At 38.4% G+C, this 21,774-nt stretch overlaps 1 protein-coding gene across 1 annotated transcript in view; it reads left to right on the top strand.

Moving 5' to 3' along the window:
- LOC149845344 (uncharacterized) overlaps nucleotides 1-21,774 on the top strand; it is a 198,976-nt gene that overhangs the window by 132,781 nt on the left and 44,421 nt on the right. Inside the window, exons 14-17 of the mRNA XM_089995708.1 lie at nucleotides 6,151-6,259; nucleotides 6,453-6,721; nucleotides 6,864-6,991; nucleotides 7,076-7,310. Of these exons, the coding sequence (XP_089851834.1) occupies nucleotides 6,151-6,259; nucleotides 6,453-6,721; nucleotides 6,864-6,991; nucleotides 7,076-7,310 (741 nt within the window). The remainder of the gene's footprint in view (nucleotides 1-6,150; nucleotides 6,260-6,452; nucleotides 6,722-6,863; nucleotides 6,992-7,075; nucleotides 7,311-21,774) is intronic.

Raw genomic sequence — 21,774 nt, 5'->3', positions numbered from 1 at the left:
ATAGCCTTTCTGTTCTTCTGGATATCCGATGAAACAACATTTAACAGTTTTGAGGGACAACTTATCTCTTTGATGAGGGGGAATTATAATGAAGTATGCAAAAATTCAAATATGAAATTCACAAACTTACAAGTCCACCAAGGGACAATACAAAGGCACTAAGACACTACATAAGCACAAACTGCATAAAAAAGACTTCAAAGAGTTAAAAGCATAAACATAATCACATAAAAAATATTAACTTTATTATATGGGAATGCTTAGAAAAGTAATGAATACAATAGAGGGGGGAAGCCCCTATTTATACACAAAAGAGAGGCATTGGGGAGCTTTCGAGCGACGTTGGGAGCTCCCAACTGCTATATTTATAGCCGCTCAGAGCATCCCAACAACTCTACGGTCATTTGACCAAAGTTCCCTTACTCAAAGTAAAAAAAGGACACAAACAAAAACATAAAAATATAAATAAAAATAAATACATGAAATTACAATGACAAAATTACCAAAATGCCATTGGTGGCCAAATACAAGAAACATCAATAAATATAGTTATATATATATGTATATATAAATGTATATGCATACATTTTAAGACTATCCCTCAAACTTACTGTGTGATATACCAAAAGTTTCAAAATACAAAAAGAAACAAAGGGAAGGATCAAAGTCTTCCATGATAATCTTCACCAAATGCCTGCATCGGCTACCTCCATCTTCATGATGCACCAACAATAGAATTTCTTTCTCAACCCATAGCATCTTTAAGAACCTGCAAAGAGAACAAAATAAAGGTTCCAACTACACAAAAGGAGATATCTTAATTCAAAACAAACATATATATATATATATATATATATATATATATATATATATATATATATATTTTTTTTTTTTTTGAATAAGAATAACGCCAAAGTAGAATTTTCAAACAAAGTATCTATAATTTTAAGATTTTAGAAACATTAGTAACAATTCAAGCAAGGCACAATAACCATTAAAGTAAATGCAAGAAATATACTTTAAAATCAATTTTTAAGAATTTCTTGTTTAGGCAATTATAACCATAAGAACAACATATTTTTCATAAATTTTGAACATAGTAGATTTTTTATGACTAAAAATTTCAAAAAAAAAGCATATATTAGAAACTCAAGAGAGTGTCTTAAAGGCTATAATTAGATAATGTAAAATCCTACATGGTTCTTCAAAACAAAAAAAAGATTTGGATCTAGGTTGGATCTGATCGGATCCAACCAGGATCCGGGTGGAATGTCGACATTCCACCCCCCCCCCCCCCCCCTCACACACACACACACACCCCGACTCCCTCCCGTCTCTCTCTCCTCGACTCTCTTCCCATTGATTCACCCCCCGCCTCTCTCTTTCCCCCTGACTTTCCCTGTCTCCCGTCTCTCTCTCCCTCGCCAAAATCTCCAGGCTCGACGGCCCCCGACACCCTCCTGTCTCACACTCTCTTTTTATGCTCCCATATGATCACCAATAAGTTCTCTCTCTCTCTCTCTCGATTTCGTCAGCCTATTGCAATTTTCTTTGGTAGGAGGGAGTTGCCCTTCTACTTCTATTTTTTTGGCAGGAGAGCAGTGCCCTCCTGCCTAGACCTTTTTACTGAGCTGAGCTTGGTTTGAACCGAGCCCAACTCGGTTCCCTCAGTTGAAGGACCAAGCCTAGGTTTGGTCTAGTCTCGTTTGGGGGCCAGACTCGACTCGACATAATAGCTGAGCCCTTTCTCCCTCCGTCCCCTTTTCCCCTTATGGGTAGACCGAGCCAACTCGGTCCTGTCCCAGTTTGGGACTGGGCATGGATTGGCCTGACTGTGGAGCCATCACCCCGTCCTCTTGGTTGTGCTCGAGCAGCAGCAGAAGCTGCTGCTGCTGTCTCGAGTCAGGCCAAACTAAGCTGGGCCCGGCTAAGGCCGAGCTCAGCCTGATTCGGTCCTGCTCCCCTGAGTTGGCTCGAGTGCGCCGAGTTTGACTCGGTTCCACCAAGCCAGCTCGGTCGGGTCCTGTCTCGCTCCTTCAGTTCTCCTTGGCTCAACTCGGCTAGTCGTCAAGATCGGCTTGACCCCTACCGAGCCCGTCTCGGTCCGGTTGGCCCGAACTAGGTTCAGGTTCAACCCCTGCAGCGTGATCTTTGCTTCTTCCGCAAAAATGAGAATTTCACCTCGTTCTTTACGCAGTATGATAAAAAACTTTTGAGCACACCACATTGGCACAATGGATGAGACATGCTTGTCGATACACAAGCCTTTAAGAACCTACGCTCGGAATCGTCAGAGATTCGGGCCATCTCCGAAGTAGGGGAAAGTTGCATACGAGAATAATGTCAGAATAGTTGTAACTTTATACGTATTATATATATATATATATATGTGTGTGTGTGTGCTTTTAACTCAAGGATGCAGTTTTGCGTATTCTTGTCCATTTTAAATTACGTCATTTACTTTGCCGTCGTACTTTAATGTGCATAGGCTCCAACTTTATGTAATTTATTTAGCTTGATGTGTGGTTTCACACATCGAGCCCTGCTTTATGTCATTTACCTTGCCACCGCGTTATAATGTGCACAGGCTCTTGCTTACGCAATTTACTTAGCCCGATGTACGGTTTCGTACACCGGGCCTCACTTACACAATTTATTTAGCTCTATATGTGGTTTCATACATTGAGCCTTGCTTTATGTCATTTACTTTGCCGCTGAGCTATAATGTGCACATGCTTATGCTTTAATATATATGTATTCTATATACATATATAATATTGTAAAGTACACATTTTTGCGTACTTCTGCCTACTTTAGATTGCACTAGTATGTATTTAAAGACGCATATTTGCGCATCCTTGCCGAAACTCGATTTTTAAAAGATTTCACATGCGAGATTTCAAGCTCGTATTGTCCGATGTCTCAAAAAGTAAAACAAGTGTTCTGCGTTTGTATATTCACAACTAAGTTTTCTCTTCAAACCAACATAATAAAAGGGCCTCGACTACGTAGCCTTTGGTGGTACGTATGTCAGGTCCTTTTTTGTATCCGGAACGACTCAAATATTTTTCAACCTAAGGCACGGGATATTGAAATTTTCAAATGATGTTTTTTTTTTTAGAAACCAATATCTTTTTCATCGTAGTGGTACTATCAGACATGCACGATATGTTAGTACTACGATGATTGAACTGGAGGTTTATGGTAACCTCGTAGTGCGACAATACACCATGATTAAAAGAAAATCACACAAATGAAAATGATCGCCTTTACAGTGAAGATGCTCGATTTGGTTTAAAAGACCAGAGCATGTAGAATGGATCGTTAGTTAAAATAAGACCTAACATGCCCATTCGTCTCTTTGGTTCCATCAAGAGAGAGGATGAGATTGTACGAAAACTCTGATGGATAAGTTGTCAACAACTACGCTCCTCGAGTAACAATGACTCGGTGTCCCCGGTCATCGGAGTTAAGGGACTGTGCTACCAAATATTATCATAGGTGGTAGATTCCATTGGCTTTTGCAGAAGTTCGGATGCATCTCTTGCCATTTATGCATTTGAAGAATTCTCTCTCGATCATAAGCCGTTCCCTTGGGAGCAGACTCAGCTACTTATTTGGGGTATTAAAATACATAAAATAACAAACCCCCGGACAATCTTAGTTGTTTCTATATTTATCTTGTGCGTACCCTCATGTTAGTTAATTATCGAAACAAGATTACTATGCTCATTTTACTTATTCTGAAATTGCACATCGCGGAAGGAATAATGCACATGTTTGTCTTGTTCTGATTTTTTATATCTATGCACCTACCAGGCTTTCATAAGTCTAACCCGTTTTATGGGATACAAGTGATGATTAGGTTGCTGCAGTAGGCGATGGCGCGATAACGTGATGATATTAAGATCTCTCTCTTTCTCTGTTGTTTCGCTTCTGAGCACGTTTTATAATTTTGTATATGGGTTTCTTTTAAAATTCCTCTTTTTGTGTAAACTTTAATTATCAAAAACATTGTTTTGAATCTATGTGGGTTCAATGATTGTATGGAGATACAAATCTATTGTGCAAAGGAAAGTTCACCTGTAATGCGCCAAAGGTCCGTTGACTTGTTCTTTCAAACATTGTTTTTCGCTGAACTACCATTTTATACTCTGAAAAAAGATTGATTGCAAAGTTTCAAATTTTTCCTAAAAAGTTTACAAGTTTGGCATTTTGGGGCGTTACATATACAAAGCAAAGTAGTCACTTATGGACCAAGAACACTCTCACTATGAAGATAGAACTCACTAAGAGTCAAGCAAAAAATTATAAAAGGTTCTCATTAATAAACTTCGTAGAAAAACACATTTTAGACATAAAATATCGATAAGAGTCTCACAAACAATTTTGCAATACGCGTGATGCGCCAGCGCACAACGCTTATGACGCGCACACCCCCATGGGCATTGTGTATGTGCAAGGTAATTTTCAGCATACTACCTGTCCTCCGCCATGCGCACCTGCATACTCCTCACATGCAGGGAGGATTTCAGTCCTATGGACATCAGCAACACATGACTGGGCAAATAGGCTGGGCGTAGTGAAACTATGTGAAACATAGCTGTGCGCCAGGCTATTACCAGCAAGGCGAGCACACGCACTGCACTGCAGCGCAGGGTGTGCCCACACATGCCTAATCAACACACGATAATCATGGCCAGCACCCTAACTTAAGGCCAAGGTCTAATCAGCCGAGTATCCAGTCCGGTGATCATGAATTCAGCCCAATGCTCTAACATTTGATGCTTATGATGAGAAAGGTTCGAGCATGGTTCATGGGTAAACACCTTATGGTGAGGATTACACGTACATGCCTAACGAGTTGTATGAATGTGCCCCTACTTTGCCAAGGTCAGTCAAGGTCCAATTCCCTACATTCTCCGGCTAGAAACCTTTGGACTAGGTCTATAAGGTTAGACAACACTTTACAAATCATAATGTAGGGCACGAGCATCGAGTGAGATATTAAATCTGTGATGTGCACTGGGTCCTTGAGAGTGTTTTCCGCAATTGTTTAAAAAAAGCGTACTATTTTCGAAGGTCGGTTGGTGTCGTTACACATGATATATATTAATATATATGTATTGTATATATTATTTGAATTTCAAACATAAAAAAATTATCATTATTTAATTAAAAATTATATTTATTAAATTAAAAATAGAGGAAAAATGGCTAGATATTGCAATGTGTATGTATTTATGTATTTATATATATATAATATAGATAAAACTGGACTTGGTTAGGGTTAAATGAATCCACTTTTGGACAGAAATGGACCTCAGTGTGGTTGACTTCACCTAACACAAAGGAAGCCATGTCCAAGTGTCGCACCCGCATGGCATGCGAGTGCGAAACAGGTGCGGTGCCCTGTTTGAAGAGTCTGTGCTACATAGACGCACCTTAATGAACTCATAAATAAAAGGAAAATGACAAAGACTGCCCACAAGCCTATACAAAGGCAAGATAATGAAAAAGAATAGCTCTTGAAAGCAATAATACAAGACCTGGCTTTTAAACCATCAAGGCTATGCCCGGCCGGTCAAAGATTTATTTGTTTGTTCTATTTGCATTGCCTGCCTAAGGTTCATTTTGAAAATGTTGTCCAGTTTATGTTTTCACAGATGGCTCAGTTTGTTTCAAAAAAAGTTGAATATATCCCAACAGAAATGAAGTGTCCATTTCAAATTGTTCATTATAAGCAGTGACTAATGTAGTTGGAAATAAATTCTGCTGTGAAGTGCAATTGCCTTATTTTCTTCTTATCTTTAACTGTGGTAACTGTTGTTACTTTTAATTTTATTTTGTTTAATGATTGTGCATTGGATAGAAATGATTGGAGGAAAAGGATTCATGTGGAAGACCCCAAATGAATTTCTTTTTTGGTTCATATCGCTGACCCCAATGGTTTTGGGATGAAGGCGTAGTTGTTGTTGTTGTTGTTGTTGTTGATAAGGCAAGTGCATATTAGTAGCCTTGGATTAGTTATTATTCTTTTTCTATGAAGATTAATATATCTGTTCTAGTGATTTAAGCTTTTGATTTATGAAACACTCTCAAATATACTGGATTAGGACCACCTAATAACATGATTCCATTTGTTTACAGGAGTGTCCTGTTGGTACATATAAAGATGTTGATGGCTCAGATCCCTCACTTTGTACTCCTTGCTCACTTGAATCTCTCCCCAACCGTGCAGTTTTCATATATGTTAGGGGTAAATACTTTTTATGCAGCTGCATTCTCATTATCTCATTTTTGTCAGTAGCAGTTAAATGTTCCAGTTTCAAATCAAAATATGAATCTTCACTGTCATATGCAAATGATTTTCATGATCTAAGACTCGTAAAGTAGTTGCTTAACGTTCATGGAACCTTTTTCTTGTGGCAGTACTAAGCAGTTTTATGCAGGTGGTGTTTCTCAACCTTCTTGCCCATACAATTGTCTTTCGGACAAATATAGGATGCCAAACTGCTATACTCCACTTGAAGAACTTGTACATAAATTTGGAGGGCCATGGTTATTTGGGATTCTTGTAACATTCAGTTTGGTACTATCAGCACTTCTGTTAAGTGCTATTAGAATTAAGTGCGTAGCACCTGGAAGTTCTTATAGACACATGAACTACAATGAATCTCAGCTTCATCACTCATTCCCTCACCTCTTGTCTCTAATAGAGGTATTGTTGATTGCCTCTTTAGGTTCAAGCTGTTATGTTGTTTAAGAGCTTGAGGTTCTTTGGAGGTTTTCTGAATGCATGATTATTCTCTCAAAAAAATTGTCATGACTTAGCTTTTATCTATCTGATTTTCCAATCCTAGGTGCGTGATGCCAGAAGAAATGAAGAAACACAGAATCATGTACACAGAATGTATTTCATGGGTCCAAATACCTTTAGAGAACCGTGGCATCTTCCTCATTCTCCACCTGATGCTATTCTTGAGATTGTGTATGGATGAGTATTTTCATGTAGACAGAATTTATAAGTTTTGTATGTCCATTGTCTCTCCTGATTGCCCATCAATATCCATAGGTATGAAGATGCCTTCAACAGATTCATTGATGACATTAACTGCATTGCTGCATATGAGTGGTGGGAAGGTTCGGTGCATAGTATTCTTTCTATGCTTGCTTATCCATGTTCCTGGTCATGGAAACAATGGCGTCGAAGAAAGAAGATTCATCGCTTGCAGGAATATGTTAAATCAGAATATGATCACTCTTGTCTCCGTTCATGCCGTTCACGAGCACTTTACAAAGGGATGAAGGTATAATATGCTTTCCTTCACTGCCAAATTAATTTTACATTTTGTTTCTTTGATTAACTCTCTTGTTAAATGTGTTAATGCAAATGTTCAACCACATATACGGTTCATATGCAACAATATGTATATGGCACTAACATGCATAAGTTTGATTAGTCCTTATCATTACAATTTATGAATAACTTATATCAATATGCGTTATCACAATTATGATTGGCTAATCATCCATACTTATACATGCAACATTTCAAGCATAGCATCACATGCAATTCACTTCATGTATGCAAAATAACATCTTTCATGTCATGCTATCATACAAGCAAATCATGCACATCTATGCACATACAATCGTAGGCATATCGACCCCGCACTGTTATATAAACATATCAATTGTATGCTTCACTTAGGTACACAATTATATGTTGTACATATGCATTCATCTATTTCAAGATCATGCCTCATTGTGCATGATATATATTCAGTTAAATATCACAAATCAAGTATTATTCATTACATATCATGATTAGCAATTTAATAGTGGCTTAAGCATTAAGATAATCAATTGGGAACAATTCAGATCTCTGTTTTCCCGATTTTCTAAAATCCACAAAAAAATTGCAGAATACAGATTTAACCTTCATCTTTTTACTGGAGTTGCCCTAACATGTCAGGAACACAACCCAAGAAACATATCTCCAAAATCATTTATATAAAAATTATAAAAATTCTGCAACCGAACATTGTTCTGGAAACATTACTGACCAGTTTCTATAAATTACAGAATTTTTTCCAACTTGGGGAATTTCCTAGGCCTTACTGTTAATTCTTTTTTCAAAATCCTTTTTACGGAGTCTTCTACTATGTATTGGCTTTCACCTAGTTTTTTCACAATTTAAATTGAATTGTTTTGGACAGGTTCTCATAAGTTTCAAAATAACAGGTTGTGACAGTCCTGTAATCGAAGCATAAAAACTGAGCTTTGTTACAATATACGTTTCTCCCTCAAAACTAACTCAAACCGAACAAAACAAGATTTTAAAATCAAGCTCCGAAAGTGTAGGTCATCCCAATATTTTTATTTATTTTTTTCGGATTCATATTTTAGGAGATACAAATTTTTTTCTAAAGCTAGCTGAATTAAATAACAGACCAAAATCACAGGGATTTCAAAACTCATAATGCATTCATAAACTAAGACCAAATATGATGTTAAAACATGATCAACCATAAACATTGATGTTTTAAACCTGTTTACAATATTTTACAACAAGTATTTAGACTTGTCATGCTAACCAAACATTAAAATAATCATATCTCTCATTCGTAAATCATAAATAAATCACGAATCTATTTAACAACCTACCTCTAACCGTTAACCACATGCAAATCAATCAAGCCATCAAATCCTAAATTTACATATGTAATATCATGCTCACTTACATTACTAACATGCTCATGTTAATATAATTTAAATATAAAATATAAAACTCAAAACCGATTTTGCCTAATTCCTTCTAGAAAATGGTTTTACATAATTTAGCATTGATCTAGGCATAAACAAATTATAGAATTAACACTCATGCTTGCATCACACCAATCCATCCTAAATATATTAAATATGCTGGAATTAATCAAGGTCTATCATACAAAAAAATACATATCCTAATCTCCCAAGCTGATTTGTGTAAAAAGGCTTAAAACTAGATTTTTCCCAAACCGATTTTCTCAAAAACCAAACTACCAAAACACAAATTTTGGATTTTCAAAATATGTTTTCATCTAGATCCATAGCCATAGATGCTTCTAGGTTAGGTTACATGCTGATATGGATCAATAGAAGGTATGACAATGCATCCTAAAATCGAACACACATACAAGTAGAGAATCCCTTACCTCAAAAACGTTTTCTCCTTGGCAAGACCTTCACTTTTTTCTTCACAAGCATCTCCTTCCGAGTTGGTCCAGACCTTCTCCTGTTAAAATATGGTATGCGTATGGATCTGGATCCATATCCATACGCACGTTATGTTTTAACACATGCTCAATGCCATTTCATTAATGGCATTCCTGTAATTTTATGTTATCTCAGCTATTGTATTTTTACCTATTTATAAAGTTTAAGGCTGGGAGGTTGGGTTAACGTGCGCCGCCCCCAGCCATTGTGAATCTCCCTCCTCTCTCTCTCTCTCTTTTCTTATTTACTGCAGTGAAGGCTGAACCCCACATAGAATCTCATATGGTATCAGAGCTCCAGGTTGTGGAACCCTACCAGACGTGTGTTCAGCGAGATCTGAAGATTTCTGAAGGTACAATTTTTGATACACCACTTCGTCCATTCTTCTTCCTTCCTGGTAACTTCTGCACTCATTCATTTTTCTGATTCTTGTTCATTCCTCTTCTTCACAGTACTCATTATCATCACCATCTGTCTCTCTTCTTCAACATTAACGTCTGCAGCATCATTAACGTCTGCAGTTTTCACATTTAATGCCCCTCTTCGACATCAACGATTGCAGTTTTCCTCTCTTTGATTGCAGTTTCCTCTCTTTGATTGCAGTCTCTTTGATTGCAATCCCTTTGATTCGTGTTTTGCCTCTTTGATTGCAGTCTCCCTTTGATTGCAATCAAATCTACTGCAGTTTTTTAGTATTTTTTGATTTATTTCCTCTTTGATTACAGAAGTTTCCTTTTCTATTACTGTTTAATGTTTTCTGTGCGACGCCTATAGGCAGGTTATAACAGTCTACAATCTCGACCCTAAAAAAAAAAGAGGGTTTACATCTATTAGTATCACGGGCGCATCCCTTATTAACGTTCTATTGATTGATTAAGTGATCTTCAATTTTCTTTTCTTTCTCTTCATTCGTCTTGTTCGTTTATTCGTTGTCCCATTGATATGGATTACTCTTCGTCATCCACCTTGTCCTCCGGTCCCTGTGCAAATTTCTTGAGTCAGCTTGTTACATAAAAACTTACTCTAATTTTTTGACCTGCAAGAGAAAAATACTTCCTTTTATACGGAGTCAGGATCTCGATGAACATCTGGATGGTTTGGTTCCTATACCACCACAGTTTATTTTGCAGGAAACCACCAATGAGAAGGGTGACACAATTACTATTTCCTTTAAGAATCCAGAGTATACAGCCTGGAGGAAGCGGGATCAGTCTTTGGTTGCTTATATTACGTCATTACTATCTCAAGAAGTATTGGTTACTCTTTCAGATGATTTCACTGCGGCGGATCTGTGGAGTAAGTTGTCTCAGACATACTCTCAGATATCAGAAGCTCGAGTTATGTACTTAAAAAATGAGTTTCAAAGTTTGAATAAAGGCTCCATGCCAATCATGGAATACATAGGCCGCTTGAAGAGTATTACTGACCAATTGGCAGTTATTGGAAGTGCTATTTCAGATAAAGATAAAGTTCAACAACTCCTCAATGGATTGGGCCTTGATTTTGACATGTTTACCACAACTTTGTCATGCCTTCCTCACTTGCCTACTTTTGACGATCTTCAAGCGAAACTTCTCCAGCATGAAATGATTATGAAACAAAGAGCAGAAGGAAATGAATCAGTTCGTTCTCATTCAGTTTTGGCCATTGACACTTCTGTCGGTTTTGGACAAGGATATGGAGGGCATCAAGGAGGTAGAGGCCGCAGACGTTTTGGGCAGAGAGGTCGTGGTATCTTGCCTACACCTAATATTTCTGGTGTTTTTAATACAGGGAATCAGAGGAGAGTGCCCACTTGTTTCTTATGTAACAAAAGAGGACATGTGAAAGCTGATTGTTGGTTTAATCTACAAAATAGAGGAAAAATAAACAAAATTGAAAATAAGTCAGCTACTATTGTGGACACGAAAGCGCCATCTACAGATATGCAACAACTTTTGTTATCAACATTGTCACAGATGACGATCAAGCAAAATGAACAAGGCGAGTGGTATGTTGATTCCGGCGCTGCCATTCATGTTACGGGTAATGTCGGTATGTTATCTCACTTATTGCCTTATTCTGAAAAAGGTAGTATAGTTACGGGAGATGGAACTTGTCACTCCATTAGTCATACTGGCAGTGCACATATCCCTATGTCAAAGTCCTCACTTCACTTGTCCAATGTTCTCCTTGCTCCTAATATTAAAAAGAATATTGTTTCTGTAGCTAAACTTGTTGACGATATGAATTCTTCCGTCGAATTTACTCCCTCTTCTGTTTATGTTAAGGATCTACGAACGAAGGAGACGTTCACTAAGGGGGAGCGACAAGGAAACATGTATGTCTTTAAGGAGATTCCCTCAATGTCTTCACCTTCAGCCCCAGTCCTCCAGTTGAAGTCGTCCAAGCATTCTTCAGTGTCTTCGCCTTCAGAGTCGTTGTTTTTCCCTTTGGAAGTTTTTAATTCATCTCATTGTAATAAGCCAGATATTTGGCGCAGTCGTTTGGGTCATTGTAGTCGGGGCTTCGTTGAAAGTCTTGTATCTGATGGTCTTCTTCCAAAGTCTAGTTTATGTTCATTTTTAGATAATAATAAATGTTCCTCATGCGAACTCTACAAAAGCCATGTTCTTCCGTTTCATATTATTAATAAAAGGGCTTCAACGCCATTTGAGATTATTTGTTCCGATGTTTGGGGACCCACACCTATTCCTTCTCTTTCCGGTAGTCGTTACTATGCTATCTTTATTGATTCTTATTCCCGTTATACTTGGATATATTTCTTGAAACATAAGCATGAAGTTTTTCAACTATTTCGGGAATTCCATTCGATGGTCAAAACAAAGTTTTCCTGTGATATTGTGCATTTACAATGTGATGGTGGGGGCGAGTATTCATCAAACGAGTTTATTGCCTTTCTTCGGGATAAAGGAATAAGTCGACATGTTTCTTGCCCTCATACCCCTCAACAAAATGGGGTTGCGGAAAGGAAACATAGGCATATTGTCGAGAGTGCGATGAGCATGTTACATGATAGCAATGTGTCCGTTAGTCTCTGGATAGAAGTTTTTCATACATCTGTTCATGTCATAAATCGTCTTCCTATGACACTTCTGGATCAACACTCTCCATATTATACTTTATTTGGGCAACATCCCTCTTATGATGAGTTGCGTGTTTTTGGTTGTGTATATTATGTACATATTGATTCATCTCTGCGAAATAAGTTTTAGGACAAGGCCGTTAAGTCTTGATTCGTTGGGTATGCCGATGAATACAAAGGCTATCGATGCTATGATCCTACTACAAAACGTATTAAGACCTCTAGGAATGTTGTTTTTGATGAACAAAATTTTCAGGTAAATGACTCTGAAGCGTTGCCATCTCGAGAAGTAGAGGTATATGATCCATGGATGAGCGCAAATCTTTTTGCTAATACAGGAGAAACATGTCAGGCGAATTGTACTTCCTTTGGCTTGAGCAGGGGGTTGGATGACTCACAGATGTGTGTTGAACCATCTTCAGTAAAACCAACCCCAGTAGAACGCTTCTCTGGACAAATATACACTAGACGGGACAAAAATATAAAGCAGAGAAATGTGGAAAGCATCGCTAATGATCTGGCTCAAAGGCCGTCACACATTAGGCATCCTATTCAACGATGGGTGAGTTATGAGACCTTTTCTCTTGATTTCCAAGGATGAACCCACTTGTTTTAATCAAGCTCTTCAATCTCGTCATTGGACTGAAGCTATGAATAAAGAAATGGAAGCACTTCATGAGTGCCAGACTTGGGAAATAGTACCTCGGCCAGAAGGAAAGAATGTAGTTGGCTCAAAATGGGTTTATAAAACAAAGTATAAGCCTGAAGGAAGTATTGACAGATATAAAGCGCGACTTGTTGCTCGAGGATTCACACAACAATATGGTGAAGATTACGATGAAACTTTTAGTCCAGTAGTCAAAATGGGTACAATTCATGTCATCATATCCCTAGCAGTCGACCGAGGATGGAGGCTTAGCCAGATGAATGTTAAAAATGCATTCTTGCATGGAACTTTAAAGGAAGAAGTGTATATGGAGCAACCTCCTGGTTATGCCGAAAAGGATCCTACTGCCTGGGTGTGCAAACTAAGGAAATCTCTGTATGGGTTGAAACAGGCGTCCCGTTCTTGGTTTGAAAGTTTCTCTATGCAAATTCAAAGCTATGGTTTTAGAAGATGCTCTCTGGACCACTTGCTCTTTATTTACTAAAAGACAAGCATCGTTATACTTCTTCTTATATATGTTGATGACATTGTGATCACTGGGAGCTCAGATAATCATGTGCAAGACGTGAAACAGTTTTTAATGAAAACTTTCAAGATAAAAGATTTAGGGGAGTTGAGGTACTTCCTTGGTGTGGAAGTTGACAGGCAACAAGACACATTGACACTCATGCAACAAAAATACACTTGATCTTTTAGAAAGAGCCGGGATGACGAATTGCAAACCAATCAGCACTCCGAGTGTATTACATCGAAGGCTGAGCTCTGAAGATGGCCATCTTTGTGTCAACCCAACAACGTATAGAAGCCTTGTGGGGATGCTGCAGTACTTGACTTTTACCAGACCTGCTATAGTTTATGCTGTCAATCATATATCCCAGTTTATGCATGCTCCAACGGAAGGTCATATGGAAGCTGTGAAGCGCATTCTACGATATTTAAAAGGAACTATAGGAGATGAACTTGTTTATCGCAAGAACGATAACCTGCATAGAGGGCATGAACTCATCACTTATACAGACGCAGATTGGGCAGGGGATCCAGATGAGAGACGATCTGTATCTGGATATTGTGTATTTAATGGACACAATTTAGTATCCTGGAGCAACAGAAAACAAAAGGCAGTGGCACGGTCGAGTACAGAGGCTGAATACAGGTCGATGGCTGCAGGCACGACATACGCTACATGGATTAGACACTTATTGAGTGATCTTGGAGAGACAATTATTCGATCATTTCTTCTATGTGACAATCAAAGCGCAATAAACATTGCATGTAATCCTATTCAGCATAGCAGAATGAAGCACATTGAGATTGATCAACATTTTATACGGCAGAAAGTCGAGATGAAGGAGATAGAACTACATCATGTTCGAACAGAAGATCAAGTGGCAGACTTGTTTACCAAGGGGTTAACGGGACATCAATTTTGGCTATTGAAGAGCAAGTTGTACATGCTCCAAGACCACGTACAACTTGAGGGAGGGTGTTAAAATATGGTATGCGTATGGATCTGGATCCAGATCCATACGCATGTTATGTTTTAACACATGCTCAATGCCATTTCATTAATGACATTCCTCTAATTTTTTGTTATCTCAGCTATACATCTTCTTAGACAACTTATTGAGAGAAATAGAGCGAGGAACAAAGATTTGCATACAGTTTTTATTGATTTAGAGAAGGCATACAATAGAGTACCTAGGGACGTTCTTTGGTGGACAATGATGAAGAAAGGTGTTTCTCTCAAGTACATTAGTATAATTAAAGATATGTATGAAGGAGTAGTAACCAATGTCCGCACTTGTGGAGGGGTGACAACCAATTTTCGTATAACGGTTGGGTTACATCAAGGATCTGCTTTAAGCCCTTTCCTATTTGCTATAGTGATGGATGGGCTTACGAGACCAATTCAAGAAAATGTGCCGTGGTATATGTTGTTTGCTGATGATATTGTTTTGATTGATGAGTCTAGAGCTGGGGTTAATGCTAAGTTAGAATTATGGAGACAGACATTGGAAGCAAGATGTTTTAAGTTGAGTAAGAGTAAGACAGAATACATGGAATGTCGGTTTAGTAAGCAACGAAGTAGTTATGGGAGTGTAGTGAAGCTTGGTGAGCAAAAAATACCGGTGGATGATTGTTTCAAATATTTGGGATCTATCATTCAAAAGTATGGAGAAATTGATGGAGATGTAAATCATAGGATAAAGGTTGGGTGGATGAAATGGAAAAGTGCAACTGGAGTGTTGTGCGATCGTAGAATGCCATTGCGGTTGAAGGGAAAGTTTTATAGGACGACTATTAGGCCCGCTTTACTTTATGGTACGAAATGTTGGACTGCCAAGAGACATCATATTCAAAAAATGAGTGTAGCTGAGATGCGTATGCTGCGATGAATGTGTGGAAATACAATAAAAGATAAGATTCGGAACGAGGAGATACGTAAGAAGGTAGGTGTTGCACCCATTGAAAATAAGATAAGAGATAATCGTTTACGGTGGTTTGGACATATTCAGTGAAGGCCTATGGATGCTCCAGTTAGAAGGATGGAGAAATGAGAAAATATATTAGTTAAAAGAGGTCGGGGTAGGCCTAGGAAGACTTGGATGGAGGTGATAGGAAACGATATGAATGCTTTGAACCTCACCGAGGACATGACATTGGATAGAAATGATTGGAGGAAAAGGATTCATGTGGAAGACCCAGAATGATTTTCTTTTTTGGTTCATATCGCCGACCTCAATTGTTTTGGGATGAAGGCGTAGTTGTTGTTGTTGTGGTCGAGGTCTGTATTGTTGCCTCTGCCTCTTGGCAGGAGGAGCAAACTTCTTATCCTCAAATCTCTTCTTGGGCCAGCACTTCTGACCCCTAGATGGTGGTACAGATTGATGAGCCTGCTATTTTTGGGACTCTTCCTAGTTATCTTGAAGTGTCGTGGCCACTTCGACGTTTTTGTTTAGTGTTTATGGCCCACGGGTGAGAACTTTAGTTCGGGGGACTGGTTTTAGACCTCGGGCAAACTTTATTGCCCTGTCTTCCTCAGTGGTGAATACCTGGGGACAATATTTTTTCAGGTTTTTGAACTTGGTAATATATTGTAACGACCCCAATCCATACCCTTTAAAAATTCTGAATATTTTTTTTAAGAGTTGCGGAAACCTTCCCAGAGATCTGGGGTCCTCACAGTTCCACTTTCCATTGGATAGCCCAACCACCACAAACGAAATTGCAATTATGATCCATATCAATCAACTAAAACTCTTTTATTAATGAGTAAGAAATTTTAAAGACAAGGTTTTCTTCAACTGAAAGTAAAGTAACAATTGCAGAAATTAAAAGAACTAAAAGACAAAAGAAAGAGCCACTATGTCCTCTACTGAAGCTGACAAGCCCAAGTATGACTTTCATCCATCTCCAGTAGCCAGTCCAGCCTCACTGTTCACCATGTCATGTGAAAAACAAACAAAGTAGGGTGTCAGAACCGAAATTCCGAGCACAGCTACTTCTAAAGAAACCAGGTGAGAGAAAGAACATGGATAAGATTTCATGCAGTGATTCGAGTGAGTGCAGATATAAAATTTTCAACATTCAAATTATCCATAACTACCAATAATTGCATATACTTATCAACCGAGAACAGTAAAGAGTGTCATGTATCAATAACTATAATAATCAAACCTTCCAGCATGATTTCACAAAGTAAATCATATGCTTCCACCAAATGATGTCATGATATCAAGAATGATTTAAACATGCATGATCTAATGCATAACAGTAAAATGCATGATTATTTGCAATGCATGATTTCTTCTGTTATCTTTCATTTAAGTTTCATCTTTCCATATGCATGCCCTATTAAATGCATGCACTTTAAGTTCCTCTTTTTAATTTCCGTTGCCCGCGGATACACCAAACGGGTACAAACCCCGAGGTCAAGTAGGTTACCAGGGTAGCTTAACACACAATTTGTATTTTATTACTAGGTTCCAACTTAGCCCTCGACCGATATCAGGAAACAGACCATCCATCGGAACATTAGAGCTCCACATCTAATGTCGGGGACATAAGGGACACCCCACGCCCACAAGTGTCACTTCCTTGGTACCATAAACTCACATCTGTGACTAACACACCACTCCCGGGTAAAGTGGCGGACTCTCCCTAAAACCATGGCTAGGAGAAGAACCTCAATATCGGGTTCAGGGGCAACAACGCACACGGAGTTTTTGTATCCTTACAGTCTTCTCAAGACCGGATATCTAAGATTCTCATACTCCAGATGAGATATCCCAGAAATGTATATTACACTGTTCTTGTTCATTATATTTATTATTAAGTCCATTTTTTTAAGTTTGCAACACATATGCAAAAGTAAAGTGAAAACCCCGCATCCTCCCTTGCAGGGACCCATTCGGGACTCCAACCCGTACAAACCACTAGAACAGTGTAGTAATGTGCCAAACCATCTTATGTGGTTTAAGTGATGCAGCTAAAAACATATATAAAAGAAAACCCAACCCACGACTCTCCAGGCCGATGATGGTCCATTTAGGCCATCGAGGCATCACATCACAAAACAAAAGTAGTGTTTTATTTATAACACTAAGCCAAAGTGCCAAAAGCATGTGCACTTATGAAAATCATAAACCCAAACATACACATGTCATAATGCATTCATATGCATTTTCAATATGTGTGTTACCTACATCACATATTGAAAATGTACGTTGTCATTCCTTGATTAATTTTATTATATCACATATATAAAAGAAAACCCAACCCACGACTCTCCAGGCCGATGATGGTCCATTTAGGCCATCGAGGCATCACATCACAAAACAAAAGTAGTGTTTTATTTATAACACTAAGCCAAAGTGCCAAAAGCATGTGCACTTATGAAAATCATAAACCCAAACATACACATGTCATAATGCATTCATATGCATTTTCAATATGTGTGTGTTACCTACATCACATATTGAAAATGTACGTTGTCATTCCTTGATTAATTTTATTATATCATGTGAACACCCTGCATGTAAATTCAAGCAATAAAGCATTAGTTTCATGATTGCTCATGCCCATGAAAACAACTAGACAACGATATCATATCAAGCATATCAAATCAAGTCTAAGCCTATTAGCATTTTCATTCCCATGTATGCAAAGAGCCAGGTCTAACATGATTAGCTAGTATTCTGAAAAATTAAAGCGCTAAGCTAAGCTTCCATATGAGCTACCCTATACATGAACAAGGATTCCATCGACCTGTCATTTGTCCACAAGCGTGGACAATTAAGGAAATGACATTTATCATACTTTCCTTTGTAAAAATATAGTCCAGCACCATTCGGCTGGGCTGGGCAGGGTACCACTCAAATTTCAATATCATGCAAAAATTTTCATGCATGAGCATTTCTATCAACCTATCATGATGAGTATGATTAACAAAGAACCAACCATTATGAGTGCCAATACATGCCTACCCAAAAGGAAGTGTTAAGTATATAAGTTAAGAGAACCTGTGACAAAAATTTTAAAACAACATATATACATATCTTGTACAAATGGAAAGGAAATGTACTTATATACATATATATAAATATATATATATATATATATATATTGCTCCATTACGACACATTTCTCTAATAAGAATATAACTCGTATTTACATGGCACCACCATGGTTCACCTGAACCGCAAGCTCGAATAAGAACTTATTTTACTAAAATCATAAGTAACTTAAACTCAACAAATGTTGTGCTTGAACTTGACACCAATAAGTTTCTGTCATCACAACTAATCAACTAACACAGAACTGAAATCAATTATTTTGCTAGTTCATATACGAGAACAAGTAAGTCTCACATATTAAATCTGAAACAAAGGTAATATAGGAACTTAGTTCAAATTACAGGAATCAAAAGCAACTACCTTCACCAAGACTTAGCTAAACAGTTTCCTTTGATAAATAAACCCAGACTATTTCAAAACAAAATTTTAATTTCTGTTATATACTTAACAGGACATCACTGTAACCTGGAATATATGTAACAGGATTTGATTTTTATCCAATATGTTGAAAAACAGAGATCATAAACTAAATCCTAAACTTACATTGTATAAAAAAAACTATAAACACCAATGATGTAGAGTACAACACATGTGATTGGTCTTCATATGCAAGAGATGACAACACAAAATATATCTAACTATGGATCCATCCTTAAGAACATCAGTTCATTCAATTATACCTATCAATTTATTCTACATGAGCCAACCATCGGGCATCAAACATGTGGGTGATCTAGAGCATGGTTTTAAGACTCGCTGAGTCAACTCAGTGACCTGCACGGCTGGGGCCATCCCCTACCTCAGCCGATCCCTCTTTTCCCCTCCCCTATCGGCCTGATTTGGGGTTTTTTTTGAAGCCATAACAGCCACCCCCCTTCGGTTAGGGTTACACACTAAAAACCCCCAAATCTGGGTCGCAGCCAACACAATACCTTACCATCTGAGGTTTTCCGGCAGCCAAGAATCCCAACTCGTACATCACTACTTGAAATCGAACCCAGGTTCGAACCCTTACCCAAGAATCCAAGAAGTACCGTACCTGTATCTGATGGATTTCCCGACGATCGAAGACAGTCGTGGCTGACGCTCCTCACTGCTGCCGTGATTGTTGGTGGCCGAAGTTTTGCCGGTGACCTCCCTGCCTCCGGCGCACGCACACAGACCGAGAGAGAGAGAGAGATGGGAGAGAGACGAGGCTGAGTGAAGAGGGCGAGACCCCCTCTCCACTACCTTCCTTTATCGGCCCCAGGCCCCCCATTCTTTGCCGAGATGGACGCTCCTCACTGCGCCCCCCCCCTTTCTGTTTTTGTGTTAGGGTTTTATCGGGCAATCCTTATCGGGTTGCCCTTTTCATTTAACAGGGCAGAACATATGGGGTGGGGCTCGGGTCCGAACCCGAGACCCGCAACCCGGCCCCAAGTCAGAATGGATCCAACTGTGGATCCTCGGATTAAATTTTAAAAACTTAAAAATTTTACTTATTTATTGTTATTATTATTATTATTAAATCAAGATTTAAATCGAATAACCCTAATTACCCCCTTTATGGGTCCTAGATCCGAAATATGGATCTAGGCCCAATTTGAATTAATTTATAAAAATTTCGGGTTTTACTTATATTCTGCCAGGGTTTGTCCTCCCTGCTGCATCTCGAAGAACTCCTGCATCTTGCAGCTCCTCTCGTGCTTAAGAAAATATATGGCATAGAATATTTTGACAAACTGATCCCATAACACTGGCTCGTTGTTGAACTTAATTTCTAAGGTGGTTGCCCATCAACACGCTGACTCCAAAACAACCCTTCCTATTTCTTCCTAAGTTATCCCCTCAAACTGTGCCATATACTTGTGTTTTCCATGCCTCTTGGGAATGGAGATGGAGTATATCTAGAAATTGTCAATGCATTTTAGCGAAACAGGAGAGTCTGTTCAGGATGAAGTTTGATGATACTCAGGGGATGCCAGTATCGGCAAATATGGAGGGTAGACCAGGACTAGGTAACCCCGGATTGTAAATCGATGAAGTCGGAGGATAAACAACTGATGGAGGTGTCAAACTCTTAGAGGAGTTTGAAGAAATTTCTATCAGCTCGAGGGGAGGTTGTTGGGGGGTCATTGTCAGGTAATGACTCGTCAGAGAGGTCTTGATTTGCAGGGGGTGGACCATGAGTGTATGATGCCTTATTAGAGAGGTCGTGACTTGCTTGTTGTCTTCTGTCATGACAATGCTTGATTTGACATTCTTCAATGATATGCCTCAATTCCCACAGGACTTGCAGTCCTTATAGTAGATAAGACAAAGCTGTGCTATGTGCACCTGGTGGCACCTATGACATTTACCCAACCGATGGTTGGTGTTCATGTGGATCAATTCCTGAATTTATTGCCTCATTTGGCGCATTTCTGTTCTTTGTTGATCGATTGCCTCAGTCAAAACATTGATAGCCTCAATCATGTCGTTGTAAGATGTCTATTCAAAGCAATTATTAGTAGTAGACAACCTACTATTATTTTATCTGCACAAAAATTTAAGCAAAAACTTACAGTGCAATGCTGACATCTGAACGGATCTTGGGCCAACCTTTCTTTTTCAGACCAGGGCTTTGATACCAGCTTTGTAATGCCCCAAAATTTTATAAAAAATTTTGAATTTTTCTTTTCTTTTTGAATATTAACTGTAATATCATGTATTTTCATACTTAGTCAAATTCGAGATTTCGAAAATTTGGCCAAGTATAGGAGAAAAATCGGTAAAACCTTGTGATAGGCGTATGTCCTTTGAGTCTGGGTTTGGACCAGGTCTTATCGACAAGGCCTAAATGAGCCAATTACAAGGTGATAAAAAGTTTTATTTTCAACCTTTAAATTCAAGTGAAATTTGAGCAAAATTCAGGCAAATTTCGGAGGCAAAATTCAAGTTATATATCGTTAGATGCGTCTCAAAATTCTTAGTATAATGGTATTTTACTTTTTTGAATTCGGGCTACGGTTGGCTCAAAAATCATATTTTTTCTAAAAAGGACCACCTCAATGAGCTGGGTTTGGATTTGGATTGGACTGAATCCAAATTGATATGGATTTGGATTCAGTCTAAGACCCATATTAATAAGGAATTCATCCAGTCCAGGATCCAAATGGTTTTGGATCTTGGATCCAAAACCGGATCTAAATCCAAAAACCACACCC

Source organism: Nuphar pumila, chromosome 2 (genome assembly GCF_984573655.1).
Source record: "Nuphar pumila chromosome 2, dmNupPumi1.hap1.1, whole genome shotgun sequence".
Classification (NCBI taxonomy): Eukaryota; Viridiplantae; Streptophyta; class Magnoliopsida; order Nymphaeales; family Nymphaeaceae; genus Nuphar; species Nuphar pumila.
The sequence above is the reverse complement of the archived record's forward strand: the minus strand, read 5'-3'. Positions and strand labels throughout refer to the sequence as shown.